General features: G+C 41.8%; 1 protein-coding gene across 5 annotated transcripts in view; it reads left to right on the top strand.

The window, feature by feature from the left end:
* The first annotated feature begins 3,403 nt into the window (after positions 1–3,403).
* Positions 3,404–21,015, top strand: part of PPP2R5E (protein phosphatase 2 regulatory subunit B'epsilon) — a 79,994-nt gene continuing 62,382 nt past the window's right edge. Inside the window, exons 1-2 of one of the 5 annotated variants that reach the window (XM_087747946.1) lie at positions 3,404–4,025; positions 6,855–7,018. In XM_087747946.1, coding sequence (XP_087604072.1) covers positions 6,862–7,018 — 157 coding nt within the window. In that variant the 5' untranslated portion in view covers positions 3,404–4,025; positions 6,855–6,861. Of the gene's footprint in view, positions 4,026–4,195; positions 4,300–6,854; positions 7,019–17,563; positions 17,688–21,015 lie in introns of those variants that run through there. The other 4 variants (XM_087747944.1, XM_087747943.1, XM_087747950.1 and 1 more) reach the window with 4 other exon arrangements.

Below are 21,015 nucleotides of genomic sequence, written 5' to 3' on the forward strand. Positions count from 1 at the left end.
CCTTTCTAAGCTATTTTTAAAAAATCCTTTTTGTAGGACAGTAAGGCAGTATAACTTTTAAAAAGGACAGGCTTGTCTTGTGCCTTTGATAGCAGTGGAGAAATACTGATCAAAAGAACTTACTATTGCTTGTAGATCTTCAGGAAGGGTTGCAGGTATTGAACACGTGCATATTTTTATATGTATGCCTACAAACTTGTATGCGAGATGTTGGTCGCATGAACTTTATCTGACAACAGTTAATTTTTATTCTTGCAAACTGATATTATATATATTTATACACATATTTAAATATGTACAAACACACATCTATGTAAAACACCTGTAGTACTCATTTCTTCTCCATCTCTGCTTGGGATTCATGTAATCATTTTTAAAGTAGCAATTTTTCCAAAATACAGACTAAACAGAGAATAGGAGAAGGACAAGTAACAGCAACCCTTTGAAATATTAGCAGTTTTACATTCATATCTTATGTTGTGGTCTTAAATCTCCTTACAGATGGAGACTTTACAGACCAAAGTCAAAAAAGGAAAGCAACCTGGAAATAAAAGGGAAGCCAACTCTGTAAACTCTGCCGGCCAAGTGATAAAGAAAAGGTAAGGTTTCTGCTTATTCACTCATAAAGTCTGTATTTTTCTTGAATTGTTACCATACAAACATCACTTGATATAAAACGCATCATAAAAACGCTTTATACAATCAAAATGGACAAAACATACCTCATGATGCATTTTTCATATAAGAAATAAACTAGCTGAATGCATTATTTACCAGCTTGTTCAGCTATACTGAAGAACTAATTCTATAGCTATTATACGAAGTCAGAATTGAAAAGTAAAAAACTCTGTGTGCACAGGACAGTGGACTTGGACAGCAGTCTTGATTTTTATCCCTTCTATGGCCGTTATTTTAATAAATGCCCACATCACATGCTTCAGTTTTAGATTTTTAGTGTTTTACAAAGATGGATTTCATTTCATACTGGGAAGACCAAAGTACAACCATGTAAAATGACACCCTCAACTTCACCTAAAAAGCCAGCCTAGCCATCAGACTATGCTAGAGCTTCCCTTTGGCAGAGTATGCTATCAATAACTTTATGAGCTGCTCACTGCACCGTTCAGTCCAGATCAAAAGCAGCACGCAGGACAGCAAATAAATCTGAGAATTAAAGTATGGCACTGACAAACACAGCTAACAGAATTAAGTACATATAACAAAGCAAAACATGTGCATCTGCAGGTTCTGTCTCTCATTGATGGGGGCAACAGGAAGTTACACTGTTTTGCCAAATTTTACCTTAGGTTGGTATAAAACCCCCCTGACCTACATTCTTTGTTATCAACCCTTGCTTGCATTTAGATTATTTTAGCCGGTTTAGTTCAAGTTGGTGTAAGTGAATTTAAAGTTTTAAATACTTACAAATATGTACAAATCTCTCTTCTAAATTTGGAGTTACACAATTGTTCTGTAACTGTGGCACAGTTCAATCTTAGTTAAGTTTTTTTTAAATACAATTCTTCTGAGAAATGCAATTGATTTACAAAGGATGACAAATTCTACAGTTTTCTGACTTAAAATCATGTGGAATTTTATTTTAAAAGATGTCTTGACTGCTTGATTGTACACCCGTAGAGCAATAAAAATGAAGGGATAGCATTAGGGCTGTTGCAGTAAATAATTTCTCAAGTAGCATTACTGTCTACTTGAGGGAGAAATAACTGGCTTGATAGGTCAGCAGAAATGGATGCGGGGGTAAAACAGGTCAGCAAAATTGTGACTAGATCATATTGACTCAAAAGTATCTGTATTGGCATGTGTAAACAGGAACGTAGTCTGTGACAGGCATGACAGGAGATGCTGGCGTTGCTGAGGCCTTAATTGTAGTACTGCGTCCAGTCTTGGGTGCTGCAGTTCAAAAAAGATGTGAATGACTTTGAGACAACACAGGGAGAAGAAATAAGCATCCTGAGAGCTTTAAAACTGTAACACACAGGGAAGGATTGAAACGAAGTGGAATTGCTTAGTCAACAGGTAAAAAAAATTAGAGGAGACATATTTCTTAAGATGTGCAAGAGGCATACTGAGAGACGAGAGGCAAAACTGTTCACATCCATTACAGTTATAGTTCAGTAGCAGTGAGCTTTTATTTTAACTAGTGTTCCAGGTTCCTCAATGTGAGCTGGACCAGGGAACTTACCTGGCTGAAATTTAGCCATTTTGAAAGTAGTTTCACAACATCTTAAATCACTCTAAATCGAGCCTGCCACAGTCCCACCTCCCCGGTTATGCCAACATTGGTACTCACTTACCTGCAGGGTAAGCCGAGTCAAGAAGCTGAGTGGCACAAAAACTAGGTATCATCCTTTGTAGGATTAATAATGTTCAGAGGGTTCAGGCTCTCACTACATGCACAAACAGGGGAGACGTGACTCACCCATCAAAGCAACCAGCTCTCAAACTACCCTTGATCTCCTTTCCTAAAAAAATGATTGTACTTCAGAGGGTTTTGGTCATATCAACACAGGGGGACTGCTGCTCATATAAGTCAATTTTTTTTTTCCCCTGACAGAAATACAGGGAAAACAGTGGATAGTATTTTAAAACATAATAGCCATATCAACACCATTAGCTGTATTTTTGGGGAAAAAAAGAAAAAACAAGCAACCACCAAACACCAAGCCATCAGGTAAATAAATTTAAACAAGATTTATGCTATTTAACAATACTATTTACAAGCACTCGTTGTGCTGGCCGCTATACATATAAATACACTTAAAAAAAAAAAAAAAAAGGCAAAATGACTCAGCCAACAATCACACACTGGCTGAAGAATCGCCAGGGCAAGGGGTGCAGGGCTGCAGAAACCCCGTCGCCGAGCAAAACCGCGGCTTCCCGGCTCTCACCACGGCGCAGAGCAAGGGAACCGCGGGCCGTGCCCGAGGCGGCTGGGTCCCTCCGGCGGCCCCGCCGCCCCTCGCACAGCCAGGCCGGCCCCAGGGCCCCACGGCGGGCCGGGGGGAGGCCCTTCCCGCCCACGGCCCTCCCCGGGAAGGGGGCTCTGGGCCCCCCTAAGAGGGCCCGGTGCGGCGGGACGGCGACTTTACCTCAGCGTTAGCAGGGTTTTACCTCAGCCCCGCCGGTTTTTTTTACCTCAGCCGACGGGGCTCGCTCTGGCGGCGGCCGGCGCTCGTCCGCCTTCCCCCCGGCCCGCAGAGGGAGGAGAAGGGCGATGGCGATGACGAGCCGCTCGCCGCTGCGCGCCGCCCCGGCCGGCACCGCCTCCTCCTCCGGCAGCGCTCCCCTTTCCCGGCTGTCCCGGCGGCGGCGGCGGGCGCCAATGAGGCGGCGCGTCCCGGCGGCAGGCTCCAGTGGGCGGGCGCGGGGGGCGGGCCGCGGGCCGGGGGGCGGTGGCAGCAGGCTCGGTTGTGAGTGAGTGAGTGTGTGTGAGTGAGTGCCATGGCCGGAGCCCGCTGAGAGTGACAATAGGAGCGAGCCGGAGCGCGACCCCGACGCCCACCGGGACCCCCCCTCTCACCTGAGCCAGCTGCTGGCGGAAGAGGCCTTCCCTCCTCTCGCAGCACCGCCGCGCCGCCCGCCCGGCCTGCCCCCCCCCCGGCCGCCCGCACCGCGCCCGCCGCTCCCCCTCGGCTCGGCCCGCACTCGGCTCCCCCCCGCGCCCCCCCCCCGCCTCCTCAGGGCCCCTCCGCAGGGCTCCGCCGGGAATGTGAGTGAGGCAGCAGCCATCGCAGGCAGGGGGCCGCGCCGAGTGCATGGGACTGAGCGGAGCCCGAGCAGCCGCCCGCTCCTGAACCCGCCGCCAACGCCGCCCTGCGCTGGGGAGGCCGCCAACGCCGCCGAGGCCTACAGGCTCCTGCGCCGCCGCCGCCGCGGCAGGGACCGAGCCCGGCGCGTACCACACTCGGGCCGCCGCCGCCAGGCATCGGCCGCGCTCCGCCAAGCCCGGCTCAGGCCGCCGCCGCCTCCCTCCCGTCTCCGGCTTCTCTACCAGGAGGGTCAAGGTAACTCCATCCCTCCGTCCCTCCGCGCCGGCCCGCGGGGGAGCGGCGAGGCGGCGGCGGTGCGGGGAGGAGGCGCGGGCGGGCCGAGGCGGGAGGGGGGGGGGGGCCGGGCGGCGGTGAGGAGGCGCGGGGGGCTGCGCGGAGGACATGTTCCAGCTGCGGTGCTCCGCGGCTCCCTTCTGGAAATGACAGCCGATAGCAGCGGGCGGGAGGCAGCTAATTACACCTCTGCTTCCCCGGGCGCCGAGCGAGCCGCTGGCTCCCTTCCCCGCTGGTATCCGTCGGTATTTTCACGTCCACTCGCCTCTCCGTGCATTACACCCCCCTCCCCCCGGGGACCAGCAGATCTGATGTGCGTGGCTTCGTATGTACCAAAATACTTAGAGAATAAAATAAGATTCCCTGCCGAAAGAAAGAGGCAGCAGTGGCTGGGTTTGCAGCTTTCCCACTCGCACACAATAAATAATCTGGGGCTCCCCCCCCTCCCCCCCCCCCCGTTCGTTGAGACAGTGTGTTTCACTGTGATAGTGTATTCAGGGGAGCGAATGTTCATTTGGAGAGATGAAAAAAAGATCAGTGTTTACTGTAAGGTTGTTAGGCTGGATGTAGTCTTGTTGAATTAGAATTAGATTTTAATAATTTATAAAGCAGGTTAGGGAAACTGTTACTAAATTTACAGCAGAGAAGTGTCAGTAAAGCTTCTTGCTGACACAATGATCCTGCAGTTTAAGTGATCTACTTTAGTCCCTCTCCATTATTATTTTTTTTTTTTTGGGTAATTTAATTTTGAGAGAGCATGCAAACATTTCTGCAGAAATGGTTACACTTTAATGGTGCACATGATGGGGAGGTGAATCTTTTTGATCAGATGAAATAGGGCCAAGCAATTCAGGCTTTAAGAATATATTTTTGCTGATACTTCCAGAATTTGGTTTATGTAACAGGTAACTTTGTGTTTGCATGTTTTTTGGCGGACTGTTGAAATCCTAGAAGTGGGTTGCTAAAGTACAGGCCATTCTATTTCAGTTTATCTGAGTTTTTTATTTATTAATCTTGGCTGGGGCCTGAATGCCCTGGTGATGGTGGCATTTTTTTTTCTCTAGATGATAAACAAGACCAGTTTAAGGTATGGGTTCATGTTGCTGATAGTATATTATATTTGGAAAGCATAAGTTGATAGTGAAAGAATACCTCAGGAGAAATCAAAAAGAAGGAATAAGGTTTTTCCATTATTGTAATGCCAGCTGCACAGTTCAGCTTCTGGGTGCTGCACATGCTTCCTCGAAGAAGCTATGGAGTTTATACTTCCATTTTTGATAGATTTCGTGCACTTATATGTAATTTTGCATTAAGTAGTTCTTATCTTTTGGAACTTGTTTACACTGTTGCAATAAATCATACTTTATAAACCTTTTCCTACAAAAGACAAACCCAGATAATGTCTGTTTCAATGGATTTAATAATTTATGAAGCATATGAGTAACCAAATATTTTAATAAAATAAGTACTCGAAAGTGTTCTCTATATTGTGGAATCAACTTCTTTTAGCATACAAGTCACTTCACTAATTGAAGTCAACAGACATTGAGGATGAGTAATGCTTTCCAAGGACATGTTCTAAGACCCTGATCCTGCAAATGCTTATGCCGATGCTTAACTTTGCACAAGTGTGTAGCCTTACTGAAGTCAACAGAGCTGCTCTTGTTAATAATTGTGTTATTAATGTAAGATAGTTCTGTTGATTTCAGTAGAGGTGCACATGCTGGTGAAGTTAACTGTACCCGGAGCTGCTTGAAATATGTAGGCCTAAATTCCTCCTATCTCGTTTCCCTTAAGTATTACTCATGTATTTCACCAAGATGCGATGGGCCTTTTTAACAGGCAGGACAAGACTGCTAAGTACAATAGCTGGACGGATTAATTCACTGTTTAAATGTTTCCTCTTGGTATTTCTTAGTAGTATGGAATCAGCTACAGGAGTACAACCAAGACAAGTTTTATAGGAAGAAGCAATGCTTGTTTCTTATACCAGCTGATGGAGTTGGGAAACAAACAAACTTTTGCTTGCAGAAATCTTTTTTGGCTCTCTGCCTCTCCCTGCAAACCTTGTCTGGCTTATGCCCTTAGAACAGTTATGGCTACCACGCTGCTATTCTTACAGGAATGCCAGAACGTGGAATAACTATGTGGAAAGAGACTCGCAAGAAAATAACTAAGTATTTCTAAAATGGAGAATAAAGAAGTAATATGTAAAGTTTGTCAGCGTTAGTGAAATTGTGAAGCATAGCAGTACTTTTTGCTATACTTTCTTAAATCTCTATAAAATCTTGTATGTAGGTGTGGCAAATAAACTGAATTTTTCTTCTGTCCTATTTTTTTTGTCCTATGCATATTGATGACTTTAATGCCAAAAAACCATTTGTACCTTTTTGTGTACCCATTCTTTAGCATGCATGGTCCCTTGCAGAATGAGTTTAAATTACTTTGTCCCAAAGAATATGTAGTTTAAGGCTACAATCCTATGTCAAGTCTACAGGTGTATGAGGTTCTATTGACATAATGATGTCAGCATTAGGTCTGAATTTTTCCTGTTGCAGGATTTTTGGCAAATGGGAGACACAGATAAAAAAGTGAGCGAGAAGAATTATTGCACTGTTCCATTAAGTTTATTCCATACAATTTGTATGCATGTTGGTGGGTTAGCAGTCTATCTGGGTGAGCTGTCAGCAGGAGAGTGGTGCAGAAAGAAGAAGATGTTTGGAAAATTTGGTTTAATCGTTAACCACTTCATCCATTTGGAATATGTTTGTAACATTTGTTTTCCTTCAGTAGGGATATGTCCTCAGCACCAACTACTCCTCCATCAGTGGATAAAGTAGACGGATTTTCTCGGAAGTCCGTCAGAAAAGCCAGACAGAAGAGGTCACAAAGTTCCTCCCAGTTTAGGTCTCAGGGCAAGCCTATCGAGTTAACTCCCCTGCCTCTGCTAAAAGGTAAGATCAAGAATTATTTTTAATAAATAAAACAATTTTACTCTACAGCCAACTTCTAAACTCAAAGTATTCTATTGCCAGAAATTGCAGGGAAATTTTGCCAGCAATGAGAAATGTTTCATGCCAGAAATGTATGTATTTAAGCTCTACAAAATATTTTATCTGTAACTTGAGGGTGTGGTAATTGTTTGCAATACTTTTGAAAGTTTTAAATGCTAATGTTAACCCGTGCCATGACTTGAATTTTCAAGGCACTCAGGCTACGTGTGAGTATTTTAGTTTGTGAATCCTCAACAGCTGATGTAAATGAACAATAATTTTGATAAGGGTAAATTGACTTGTGAGCAGAGGGAAACTGGTTTTTAGTATCTTTCCTTGATGTGTGGGTCTGCAACCTGTGACAGTGGTGCCAAATGCAGCCCACAGGCATGTTTTGAATGTCCTACAGCAAGGTATTAGTGGGGAGATGGGACCCCCTCTCATACCATTTGTGAATGGGTAGCTCCCAGCTCCTGGCTTCTGCTGGGTTTTGAAATCGAGAGGTCCCATGAGCTGCAGCCTCCCTAGGGAAAGATGCTGCCAGTCGGGTCTTAGGCAAGACATTACTGTTTTGAGAGCCTGCGTATCTCAGCTCCGGTTGAGTTTCTGCTGGCAGATTTAACCTCTAATTTGGGAAAGAAAATTATGATCCTGCATACTGCCCTTGAAAGGATGCCAATATCTTGGATGCTTCCCCTAAATCCCAGTTGTCACCGAATTTCAGTACAAATCGAGGGGCCAAAAGCACCTCTCAGAATTATGTCTGTCTGGTGAGGAAGGGGGAATCGCCTCTCAGAAGTCTTTCTTTTACACTGAATTCTCCAATGGTTTATTTACTTTTGTGGATTGCTATTCTTCTTTTCCGCTATAAGTAGCGAAAATAAGCATGGCTGGTGTTGATAATTCTGGAAAATAGCAAGATTAATAGGCTTAATATTATGTCAGTCCCATTTTTCCTTTGTGGGAAAGTATATTTCATAGAATCATAAAATCGTAGAATCGTTAAGGTTGGAAAAGACCCTTAAGATCATCGGGTCCAGCTGTTAACCTATCACTGCCAAGTCCACCCTCAAACCATGCCCCTAAGCACCACATCTACGCATCTTTTAAATACCTCCAGGGATGGGGACTCAACCACTTCCCTGGGCAGCCTGTTCCAATGCCTGACTACCCTCTCAGTGAAGAAGTTTTTCCTAATATCCAACCTAAACTTCCCCTGGTGCAGCTTGAGGCCGTTTCCTCTTGTCCTATCGCTTGTTACTTCGGAGAAGAGACCGACCCCCACCTGGCTACAACCTCCTTTCAGGTAGTTGTAGAGAGAATAAGGTCTCCCCTCAGCCTCCTCTTCTCCAGGCTAAACACCCCCAGCTCCCTCAGCCACTCCTCATAAGTCTTGTGCTCCAGACCCTTCACCAGCTTCGTTGCCCTTCTCTGGACACACTCCAGCACCTCAATGTCCTTCCTGTAGTGAGGGGCCCAAACCTGAACGCAGGATTTGAGGTGTGGCCTCACCAGTGCTGAGTACAGGGGCACTATCACCTCCCTGGTCCTGCTGGCCACACTATTCTTGATACAGACCAGGATGCCATTGTCCCTCTTGGCCACCTGAGCACACTGCTGGCTCATGTTCAGGCAGCTGTCCACCAGCACCCCCAGGTCCTTTTCTGCCAGGCAGCTCTCCAGCCACTCCTCCCCCAGCCTGTAGCGTTGCATGGGGTTGTTGCGACGCAAATGCAGGACCTGGCACTGAGCCTTGTTGAATCTGATACAGTTGGCTCTGGCCTAACAATCCGGCCTCACCAGGTCCGTCTGTAGGGCCTTCCTACCCTCCAGCAGATCGACACTTCCACCCAACTTGGTGTCATCTGCAAACTTACTGAGGGTGCACTCAATCCCCTCATCCAGATCATCAATGAAGATATTGAACAGGACCGGCCCCAACACTGAGGCCTGGGGAGCACCACTTGTGACTGGCCACCAACTGGTTTTGACTCCATTCACCACCACTCTCTGGGCTCGGCCGTCGAGGCAGTTTTTAACCCAGCACAGGGTGCACTTATCCAATCCATGAGCAGCCAGTTTCTGCAGGAGAATGCTGTCGGAAACAGTTGTCAAAGGCCTTACTAAAGCCCTAGTAGACAACATCCACTGCCTTCCCCTCATCCACTAAGCAGGTCACCTTGTCATAGAAGGAGACCAGGTTAGTGAAGCAGGACCTGCCTTTCATAAACCCATGCTGGCTGAGCCTGATCCCCCAGTTGTTCCACACGTGCCGCGTAATGGCACTCAAGATGATCTGTTCCATGACCTTTCCCGGCACCGAGGTCAGGCTGACGGGCCTGTAGTTCCCCATATCCTCCTTCCGACCTTTCTTGTAGAGGGGCGTCACATTTGTTAACTTCCAGTCATCTGGGACCTCCCCAGTTGACCAGGACTGCTGATAAATGATGGAGAGTGGCTTGGCAAGCTCCTCTGCCAGCTCCCTCATTGTCCTCGGGTGGATCCCATCTGGCCCCATGGACTTGTGTGCATCCAGGTGGAGGAGCAGGTCGGTGACTGCCACCTTTTCAACAACTGGGACTTCGTTCTGCATCCTATCTCCATCTCCCAGCTCAGGGGCCTGAAAACCCCGAGGATGATCAGTCTGACTATTAACGACTGAGGCAAAGAAGGCATTAAGTACCTCAGCCTTCTCCTCATCCTTCGTGGCAATGTTTCCCTCTGCATCCAACAAAGGAGGGAGATTCTCCCTGGCCCTCCTTTTGTCGCTGACATATTTGTAAAAACATTTTTTGTTATCTTTAACAGTGGTGGCCAGTTTAAGTTCTAGCTGGGCCTTCGTCTTTCTGATCTTCTCCCTGCATAACCTCACAACATCCTTGTAGTCCTCCTGAGTCACCTGCTCCTTCTTCCAAAGGCGGTAGGCTCTCCTTTTTTTCCTGAATTCCAGCCAAAGCTCTCTGTTCAGCCAGGCCGGTCTTCTCCCCCACCTGCTCATCTTACGGCACATGGGGACGGCCTGCTCCTGCGCCTTTAAGACTTCCTTCTTGAATAACGTCCAGCCCTTTCTGGACTCCTTTGCCCTTCAGGACTGCCTCCCAAGGGACTGTGTTAACCAGACTCCTAAACAAGCAAAAGTCTGCCCTTCTAAAGTTCAGGGTAGCAGTTTGGCCGGCCCCCTTCCTTACTTCTCCAAGAATTGAAAACTCTATCATTTCATGGTCGCTGAGCCCAAGACAGCCTCCGACCACTACGTCGCCCACGAGGCCCTCTCTGTTCGTAAGCAGAAGGTCCAGCAGGGCAGCCCCCTCGTTGGCTCGCTTACCAGCTGCGTCAGGAAGTTATCTTCCACACACTCCAGGAACCTCCTAGACTGCTTTCTCTCTGCTGTGTTGTATTTCCAGCAGGTATCTGGTAAGTTGAAGTCTCCCACGAGAACAAGGGCTAGAGATTGTGAGACTTCAGCCAACCGCTTGTAGAATACCTTGTCTGTTCTCTCATCCTAGTTGGGTGGTCTATAACAGACTCCCACATTTCCCACATTCCCTCCTCTACCTGTTTGACAAATTTGTTAATCAGAGTATTGAAATGTGTAATAAATGTGTAATTGCACTTTGGCTTAGTTCTTAACCCTACTTCTTCATAAGAAGAGAGAGGTTGCAAAAAAAAACCCCAAAAAACCAACCCTCACAAAAAGCTCACACCTTAATGTGTGTCTTTTAATTAAATTAAAAGGATTCTAGGATTAGTTCTAGTGGAGTTGTCATAAAATATTTGGGGCTTCTTTCTGTGGGATACCTGTAAGAATGCGCAAATGGCCATACCGGGTCAAAAGAAAGGTCCATCTAGTCCCACTGCATTGTGCTTGACAGTGACTGGCTTGGAAGCATAGAGGAGACTAGAAGAGCGGGAGGCCTGGAGTGATGCTGTGCCTGAATGCTCCCCCCCTTCAGCATGTCTCAATTTAGGATCTGTCGGTGCCAGTGGATTTGACTTTGTAGTCTGCAATGAGTATTATTTTATGAATTTTTCTCGTTGTTTTGTGACAGCACGATAAAGAAGCAAATGCTCCTTTAAATAATTGTAAAGCTCAGTTTTATACTTTTGCAGGTCATTTTTGATATGCAGGTCATTTCCATTGAAAATACTAGCTGCTACACTTCAGAAGTTTATCCTTTGGCTTAAATGGCTAGATTACTGGAAAACATTGAGATTTGTATTTGTATAAATGAAGAAATTGATGGTACAGTTATTTCATTCTATTGTGTAGTCCCATTCAGGGAATAAACTAGGCGTGTGCACAAGTACAAGAAAAATGTTGCCTTTGTCTGAGGACCTGGTCTTGCAGAAACAGGCATATGCAGGTGCTTAATTTGACTACTGTAGCTAGTCCCGTGGATTGAGATATAAAACTATGATAAGATAAACCAAACAGATGGGGAGCAGAGAGTGTTGGTGAGACATTTATGATTAGTGTCATAATGAGTTACAGTGGTCCAGCTTCAAATTAAGAATCTGATCCTGTGAGTTAGTTTTCCCTCTTTGACATAATGCGGATTCCCAGAGGCACAGGGATCTACCTGTGCAGATTAATTTCCAGGATTTGGGCCTAACAAGCTATCGGAAATAGCAGTGGTATTGGCCCCTGCTGAAGGGACATTGGCAGTTAAAAATCATGCTACTGTTTGGAAATATTCTTGACCTACATTAATATTTGTAACATTCAGGATTATTAAACTTGAAAGAAGTGAGGAAACAATTTTCTCCTGCATTTTTCATACTTTTCTTGGCCAATTGCCTGAAAGTCCTAATTTTTTAAACTCTAAGGTTTACACTTATCTTCAAACAAGTGACTAGTCCTATTATTTCAGTCCAGTAACTACATGATTTCCAATTTTATCCTTATTGTTTGGGTCTGTCAAACCAAAACAGAGAAGAGATTTCAGCAAAAGAGCTTTTTAAAGTCTCAGAGAAATGAAATCAGTTTGGAGATCTACAGTTGCTAAGTTTATTTAAACTTCTTGTTTTGGGTAAATTTCAAGTTTAATTAAACCTCTTCAGAAATATTTCAGTACAGGAAATTTTTAGAGGACTGACCTCGAATTCAATCTTAGGTGTATTTCATATTCATGATGGAGGGGCTTTGCTGACAAAAACATACATGCTATGCTCCCCTCTTTTCTTTTTTGCATAACCATATTGCATATTGACATTTGCAGGCTGCCTTCTCCCAAACACCGTTTTTATGGACTTCAGTATCTTCTTAGATTATAAGAATCATGTATGCAGAAAACTAGATAAATGCTTAGTCCATTCTTTGCAAGTTTTTATACTATGCCTGTCACCATAATGATTTGAGCACCTTCCAGTAGTGTATTAAGTGACGTGACTACACATCTGTCACATCTTATCTGCTCTCATTCCTTTCCCTAGGGGCAGAGTCATATATAGTGAAATGGCTTGTTTTGGTAGTGTTTTAATGCAGTCTGTTGCCTTCTGTGAACATACATGCCTGTATTGCAAAAACAGATAGATAAGTCAGCGTTGTTGTTGTTGTTCATTTGGTAATAAAAATGTTTCAGGAAAGAAAAATAGAACAGACAGTATGTTTTGATGCTTTGTACAAGTCTGAGGGATAACCTGATATTTAGGAAATGTAGTAAGAAGAACTGGAATTTTCAGTATTGCTTATTCCAGAAAAAAAGTATAGAGAAAGTAAGTTGTTACTGTTGGGTTTTTTTGTTTGTTTGTTTGTTTGTTTGTTTTTTAATTAACAGGAGTATGTGTATTGTATCTTTTTGTAAACAAACATTTAATGTATTTAGAAAATAAGATGTGCCTTCTGAGGCTCTGTTGGGCTGAGTTTAGGCTTTCAAAAGCCACAAGCCAAAAAGCTGCTCCGTTTGCTTACAAGTAAAGACTTAACTTTTCTGATAATTTAACTATATTTTTATTTATTGCGTTATGACTAAATCTAATTTGGAGTTATCTTTTTTTAATATGACTAATGTCCAATATAACACTTTAAAAGCAGCCTTTTTTTTGTTTTAAGTGGAGAGGAATGGGACGAGAAGTGCATACGGGAGTTGCGATACGATTGTCCTGCATTTTCAATATGTGCACTCTTATATATGTTTCCATCTCACATGCATTTTTAAATGTTTGCGTACTCTTGCCTGGTGTATCTTGCAGTGCGTTATGGCTTTTGATTTTGACTTTACTTTTAAAGAAGCTTTTGGTATCATCAAGGCTGGCAGGTCCCCTGGATAACTGGTTTGTGGCAGAGCAGTCCTGGTGAAGGGCCCTTTTCTGGGAACGAGTACTTCCACCTCTGTGTCTTAGTCGAACCCAGCCCGGGTTTGTTAACCAAGTTTGTGGCATACCTCAAATCATGCTTGTTCTGTCGAGGAAGATAGTGTTGTGTGTGCATGAGAGAGGTGTATTATTTATTGGAGGATTATTTTACTTTCATTTTGTATAGATAAGTCTTTTTACTTAGAAATCTCTAGAGGTAGATCAGCAGGAGTGCAATGTTAGAAAGCAGTTGGTTGGAAAAAAGTATATTGTAGTACTGCACATGTGAAAACAGAGCAATTTCAGTATTACCTGTGAAAGGGGAAGGGGGAGTTCATTTGTGTTTCTGCCAGTGTCTGTAATGGTAGGGGAGTGTCCAGAGGATGAAGACATACATATTGATGACTAAAAAGATCATATGCCTTATGAATATGTGTTTATTATCTTGAGAAATGGGACAGAAAACTTGCATGTAATTCACAGTATTCTTCCCATCCCCCTCGCCCTCATTAAAAAGACATAAGTTAGGTAAAGCAAACCATCCAAAACTAAGACTGTTAAATTTTAAATCACTGTATCCCATTTTTGTAATTTCAATGTCTGCCTTTTTTTTCCTATCATCCTCCTACATTTTCCAATGATCTAATATAATTAGTGTACTTTACTTGCAGGTTTTCTAAAACTATTGTATATTTTTGTTGAAAACAGCTCAAAGTATGATTTTTATTTTTAGATAATTTTTCATCCTTAAAATAGGCGCTCAGAACAGAAGTTCTCTGTCAACAATACCAATTGCTTTGCTACCTCAATATTATGAAATTTATTGAGCTTCTAATACATTTATCAGATAGTTTCCATGGCATTAAAGAATTGCTGTAGTGGCAACAAAAGAGCATTGCCTAGTCAAAAAGGGAAAATCTCTTTTCACTTGCTGTTTGCTTTTGGTCATTATATTATTTCCCTATAGTTGAGATTTTATTGTAAGCTTTTCTTACGAATGCTATCTATAGGTCAAATGCTGAATTTCCTAAATAGTAAAAAGTCCTACCAACTCCAAAAGACTCTTGACTAAGTGAGAACTGCAAGATGTGCACCTTCTTTTTCAAATACAGTTACGTTTGATTTTTTTTTTTTAAATCTCCTTTATCATAAAAAGGTCTGGCTTTTTCAGCCTTACGGATACTGCCTTCAGAACTGTACATATAGTTATGATTTGAGTTGAAGAAGAATAAAGATAGAGCTTCTGTTTTCTGTTGACTTCCATGGGGGTTGGCTGCTTGTCTTTCCTGTGCTACTCTCCATTTGTGAAATTTGGAATGCTAAACTGTTAATAATATACCTAAGCTAAATACTTTCTCTTAATTTATAAACAGGAATTTAGGGTCACAGTGGTTATGACTTTTCAAAATAAAATTTTGCTTTATTTCCATAATTGGAAATAGATCTCTAGACTCCTAATTCATTGTGTGGAAGAAACGCTGGAACTGTACATAATCAATGGTGAATCAAGCATCAGTCCTGGAACTACTTTTAGGAATTTTGTGCCCATTCTGGCTGAAATAAATCTGGACATAATGGGCCATCTCTCTGTAAGATTTGGGAATTGAGCCACAATCCCAAAAGGGAGAAGGACTTAGCCTATTTGTTATTTTTTCTGAAGATGTACGAGGTTCTTGTCATATGTAATTAATTTCTTCACTTTCTCTTTCTTCTTGGCAATTGTTTTTTGAATGTATACTTAACTTTCTTTTTAATTTTTTCAGCATCCGGTGGTTGTAGAATAATTCTTTCCAATAATCTTAAAGGTTTCTGGTTGTTTCTAAGAAGTATTTGTTTGATGGTGTTTAGAAAGGGCCATATACTAATTACCTTCTGTCTTTTTGAATGTTTCTCCACTCGTTATTGTCTCCCACATTTGGAATGTAGTTTTGTCGAGCTACATTTGTAGAGAATGGGCATGTGTGGAAATGCTGACTTGAAATTAAGATCACAGTAAAAGAATACCTCCTTATCTTAACAGTGTATTAGTGAAACGGCAGTCGGTGAGAAATTCTGTCAGCTTAGCCCTGATCTTCTAATGTTTCCCCTCAGTTGTCTTTATTTATTTTTAAGTCTCTTTAGGTCTGGCGATTTTCCTATAGCCCTGGTGGTGCTGGTTTTTTTGTTTGTCGAGAGGGATTTGTTTTGTTTTGTTTTTGCTTTTTAACCTGAAGCCTTCAGTGTAATTGTTTTACTTCTGGAATTTTTCAGTCTACCTTCTGGAAATGTTAAGTGATGATCATTCCCACCTCTTTTCTTTTTTCTTTTATTTTTAAAATTTATTTTTAAAGTGAAGTAGCTTGTAATCACTGTGTGAAATGTATTTCTGTACTCTTCACAAGATTGGGTCTAAAATCCTGATAATTTTCTGCAGGAGTGTTTACAGTTTACCATCATCAGAAACTTTTGTTTTCAGTCTGTATTTATACAGTATGTCTCTCTAATATGTTTCCCAGTATTATCTGTTTCTCTAACAATATTACAATTTTCTTTTCTGTGTCCAAGTGTAACTCTATGGGTCTGTAATAGAACCTCCTGTTTCTGTAATAAATACCTCCTTTATATTCCTTTCCCAAAGTACCTTTGACAAATATAAGTTCTGGTTTAGCCATGCAATTATTTCTATATAGTATGCATGATTGTTGAAGTATAGTGCTGCCCTTACAATTCATTATGACATGGAGCTTTACTGTTGTGAAGGGTACATTTTCTGTGTCTCTGGAATGATGCGCGTATTTATAAGATCTGTGTTTATATATATTAAATGTGTATAATACAGATCTGTGTATATAAGTAGTAAGTGGTATATATATTTAATGTCATCTATAAAGTCTAGGTTTTGAGCTTATTTAATTTTCTGTTTTGGTTTTAAAATTCAGTAATACTACTGTTCATTGGTAAAGCTTCATAGTGAGGAAGCAGGCCCTTCACGTTCATCCGTTGTAAGCTACTGCCTCCCTGAGAAAAGAGCTTTTTCATTTATGCTTTCTGGGGAGTGGGAGGAGGACAGAAAACTATTTTTAGGTTCAGGGTAACTTCCTTTCACCTACATTTTTTTCATTCAAGTTATTACTGTTTCTTTGGTTCAATCAGGCAAAAATCATTAGAAGTAACAGACGAGAGGACTCACTGAGTTCAATGAGTTTTGGCAGGGTTGGGCATCTCTGGATTAGTGGTGGGACCATGTAATCTTGGTAACTGTAATTCACAAGTATCAGCAAATGGGCACACATTACTTCATAAAAGGTTAAGGAAAATCTGTTCAAAAAATATTAGAGTATTCTTTCAGAAGGATATGGCAGGGCTTATCTTAGTTTGAAACCTCGCTGGTTTTAAGTGTCAGTCCTCATTGCAGGTGCAGTTACATGAGGGTTTTTTCCAGTGGACAAGCTTCTTCAAGAAATTCCCTAGCACACACCACAGAGCACTGCCTCTCATCTGTGCTGAGACAAGTGTCTGTGGGGCCACAACGTAAACCAGATTGTTAAAAACATGTTGCCTCCCCCTAATTTTAGTGATGTGCTCTCTGTGTCCTCTCAAACAGTTAATTCAGCAGAACTGACATGGTGGTGAACTTTTACGTAGGTTTGGTAGCTTCTGTGTGTGTGGTTTTCTGCTTTAAAAAAAAAAAAGTAAAAAAAATTGCTGCAGCTACAGTCTGAGGATCTTTATCACGTGTTTTCAAAAGATAAGGCAGCTGTCCAAAGAACCGATGTAAAATACTTTTGTGCCCTTACTTGTTGCACTTGATTGGAGAAATTGTCTTGTTTCGAACAGTCTTGAAGTCAAGCTGCAGGGGAGTCAGTTTTGATCAGGAGTAATAATGATTTACAGTAATGGAAGGTTTTTCACCAGTGGGTTTTGCTAATTGATAGTGATGTGTGTATAATTTTGAAAATGTATGTATTCTTAGATTTGTTTAATATAACAATGTATTTTTTCAATCTCCTGTAGAAAGTTTATTTTTCAAGTCACAGTATATCTGATATTAACTATTACATTAAGTTGTATTGCTTGAAGACAAAGTATGTAATATAATAATTTTAATTTAAAACACTCTAACATTTTACGATGTTTTTATTAATACATTTTTATTAAAAAGGCTCATTATTTTGCATTTATGCCCTTAATTAATTTTTACCACTATTTTTTCCTTTCCGATCTGTATAACAGGTTCTTAACTGTGGTATTTTCCATGCATGTAAAGTGCGTGGTCCTTCCCCTAACATCTGCAAGAGTCCGGGGCAGAGAAGGAACACAATATAAGAGTTGATGTACCTGGTTAAATGGGCAGAAGGTGAGAAAGTGAAAGGGATCCTTTCTGGGTAGCTTTCTAAAAGAAAAAATAGAACAGCGGTTTGCTGTAAAGTCTGTTGAACATCATTGGACATATTGCCAGCTCTTCTGTAACAGTAGCTTCTTGTGTCCCCTGATTGAGGAGCTTGTTTTAAGAACTTCATGTTGGACTTTAGAACTGACCAAGTTCTAAGAGAAGTGGAGGCAAGCAGTTTGTTATTCTGATTATAAAAGTTGGTGCATAATTAGGGTTTATTTTAAGATTTTTATGAATTTAAACAGACGTATCTGCTGCAAAACATCCACCGCAGACTTAGCCTTCCTTACTTGATGGTTATCTTGCAGAAGCTGAAGTAAATCATCAGTGGTATCTCAAGGATGATGAATAAATGCAGAAAACTGCGTGTGCGTACTGGTAAAAGTATTCATTTTAGGACTTGAACCCCCAGTTGGAGATGATGGTTAAGTACTCAGATACAGTAATTTTTATTCAGAAAAGTTGGGTACCTTCGTGAAGAATAAGGCTAAGCTGAAATTGTATGTTGCCTGGAGAAGTACTTTACTGTCAGATTTTCATTAAAACAATGAAATAAATGTAACTTGCACAGTTATCCATTTTATGCTTTTCATTGTGAATAGTGGCTAGGTATAAATGTAGTTTGTGTAATGGGAGGGGAGTGTTTCTTTAGGTATTCTTTTATCATGAGGTTAAAAAGATCTGTCATTAGAATTGTTATTTTTAATGGGTTTCTAAATCTTTTTGAGGAGCATCAGAAAAAATGTTTAGTGTCATTAAGAAGAAATAACTGTGATTTGTGTTGGATGTGGTCTGTAGTTTTCTGTGGGGTTCCTGGAGGATTTTCAGGAACTTTTAGGGATACATTGTGTGTGATCTCTTAGTTTTTCACCATGCTTGTGATACCTACCTGATCTGAGCTGGCCTTCTGTTGTTTGGGATTTCTGTGCCTCTTCACAGTGTCATGAGTTTAATTTAACATTATTGTGACTTTCTTGGCTTCTTTTTTGTGTGTGCTTGTACCAAACTTGGATTTTCAAGTTTTAAAATGCCCGTGGCAGTAAATTTGTTGTTGCTTTCAAGGTTTCGAATATATTGTCATATGGATTACGTTGTAAAGGAAGACTACTGCAAGTTAAATTTCTCATATTACAAATTGATACTAAGGATAGTCAGAAACTGAGGAAAGGATGATTCCAGATTTTAGAGCAATTAAATATTCTGATTTTTCTTTTATGTTACATAGGATGTAATGCGAATGCATAAGCTTCCGTTAGTTTTCTTTGCAAGTTTAGCTCATGGGCTCTCCACTTTCACATTCCAACAGCAGGCCATAGATGTTATATGCAGACTGTTTTTAAATAAGAAAGTATCTAGTAAGTGTTTTCTGACTTAAGTTTTGAACAGTTAACCTTGTGTGTTTATAGAGAATGTATTTTCCCCTGCGTGTGGAAACAAAGGTGCTGCAAAAGATGGTGATTACAGCTGAGACAGTACTTGAATCGCTGTAGAGAGCATAATGTATTTGTTGAATATTGTCAGTGTTACCAAGGGGGAGTAAATTTGGCAGCTTGTTATCTTTGGTGTTTTCAAATAACATTTTTGGGATAGCTTTTTGAAGAAGTTGAGTTGTAGTGTGCTACTAGTCATCTTTGTTCTCCTTCACTGTCCCTTTATTCCACCCAGCCCATACTTCTCCTTTCTTCTTTGCTTGCTCTTTATCACTGCCTTCCTTACTCCCACTTTCTACTTCTTCCTATAACCTCTGACGGATACAATTCACTTCTTTTTCCACAAGAGGGTGATAAAACTCACTCATACATGTTAAACCAAGCACTCCAGGTGGAGTGGGTTGCAGAGGTTATGGAAAATCTCAACATAATAAAATTAGCTATATTTATAAAGAAAAAAAATTGTCTATTCATCTTCTTAAGCTCCACCAGTGTGTTACAATGGTTGTTTGTCTGCACTTCTGGAGACAAGACTAGGCCTGTCAGGATGGAGATCCACCCTGTGAAGAGCATGCCAGCTCCATCCTGCCTCTGTTGCAGTAATCAGACCTTACTGCTAGACAGTCTTCCCTTTCTGTTATTCATGCAATAATTTTCCTTGTCCTTTCTCCTCTACACACACTCTTGATTTTTTTTTTCTTTGTCCCCCCCCCCCCCCCCCCCGCTTATTATTAGCAGAAAGGGAACCTCCTTCCCCACCAATGCTAAGAAACTGCAGTGGTTGAAATTTCTACTCATCTTTAAGAAGGGCAAAAAGGTTGAAAAGGCAAGGCAAAGAGAGAGAGAAAATAGCCACCACTGTGATTTGCCTCTAACGGAGGATCTTAGTAGAAAACTGTATCTGCTTTTGGCAAAACGTAGACTTAGGAGGTATTTTACTCAAGATTAAAAGCCACTCTAGTTTCTCTTTTTAGGACTAGAAAGGATGATGGAGAGAAGTGTTTATTAGTCCTTCTGAGAAGAGTAGCTCCAGAATCGTCTGTCTTTAGTGATGGAAATTGAGGCTAGAGTTCTGGCACCTGGGTTTGTCTCTTGGAAAAGCAGTGCAGTTGTCTCAGGGTGTGTTGGATGGCAAAGGTATGGGAGGAGACCTGTTAGGTATGTGGGGGAGGGTTGGGATGCAGGGCTTTTTAGATGCTCTTTGAGGAAGAGACAGCGTATCCGAGGTGGCTGTTAGCCTATATTTTGGATGCCATAAACTCAAAAAAAGTGTCCGTTGCTGTAAACTGCTTTAAAATATCACCTGAGCTGCCAGATTAAATCTCGTTAGCCACAAGTAAAAAAGAACTGCAGCGAGTCCCTTAATATTAGAGAAATGAGCAAATGGGATCTATACTATGGATTAGGCATAAGCTAAGCAGTGAAAAGGCTCCTGGAAAAATTCTGGACACTTCATTGTGATGAGTCAAAAGGAGTCCTGGCAAGGAAGGAGAAAGGAACAAAATGCTTGAGGTTATGTCTACGCCATCCTTCCATTAACTGTGAAATTTCAGGTCACGGAGTAAAATTTCTTACCATTCCTTAATTTCAGGGAAAACAAATAAATGCCCCAAATAATAAATAAAAAAGATGCAGTCCTTTAAGAAAAAGACAACCACAGAGTCAGTGATGTCAATATTTTGTCTCCTTCTAATAGTAGGAAATTCCAAAGGCAGGAGAAATGTGTTGAATTTCCCAGGACAAGTCTGTTCCTCTTCCTGTTCTTTGTGTCCTCTTGTCCCTAAACTACCACATCCATAATGCGCACAGTCAAGTTCAACAAACAGCATTTGGAGCGCCTTGCTTCTTGGGCAAGAAGGGCC

The sequence above is a fragment of the Nipponia nippon genome, unplaced genomic scaffold, assembly GCF_047370975.1.
Source record: "Nipponia nippon isolate SJK-2023a ecotype South Korea unplaced genomic scaffold, ASM4737097v1 scaffold_11, whole genome shotgun sequence".
Taxonomy (NCBI): Eukaryota; Metazoa; Chordata; class Aves; order Pelecaniformes; family Threskiornithidae; genus Nipponia; species Nipponia nippon.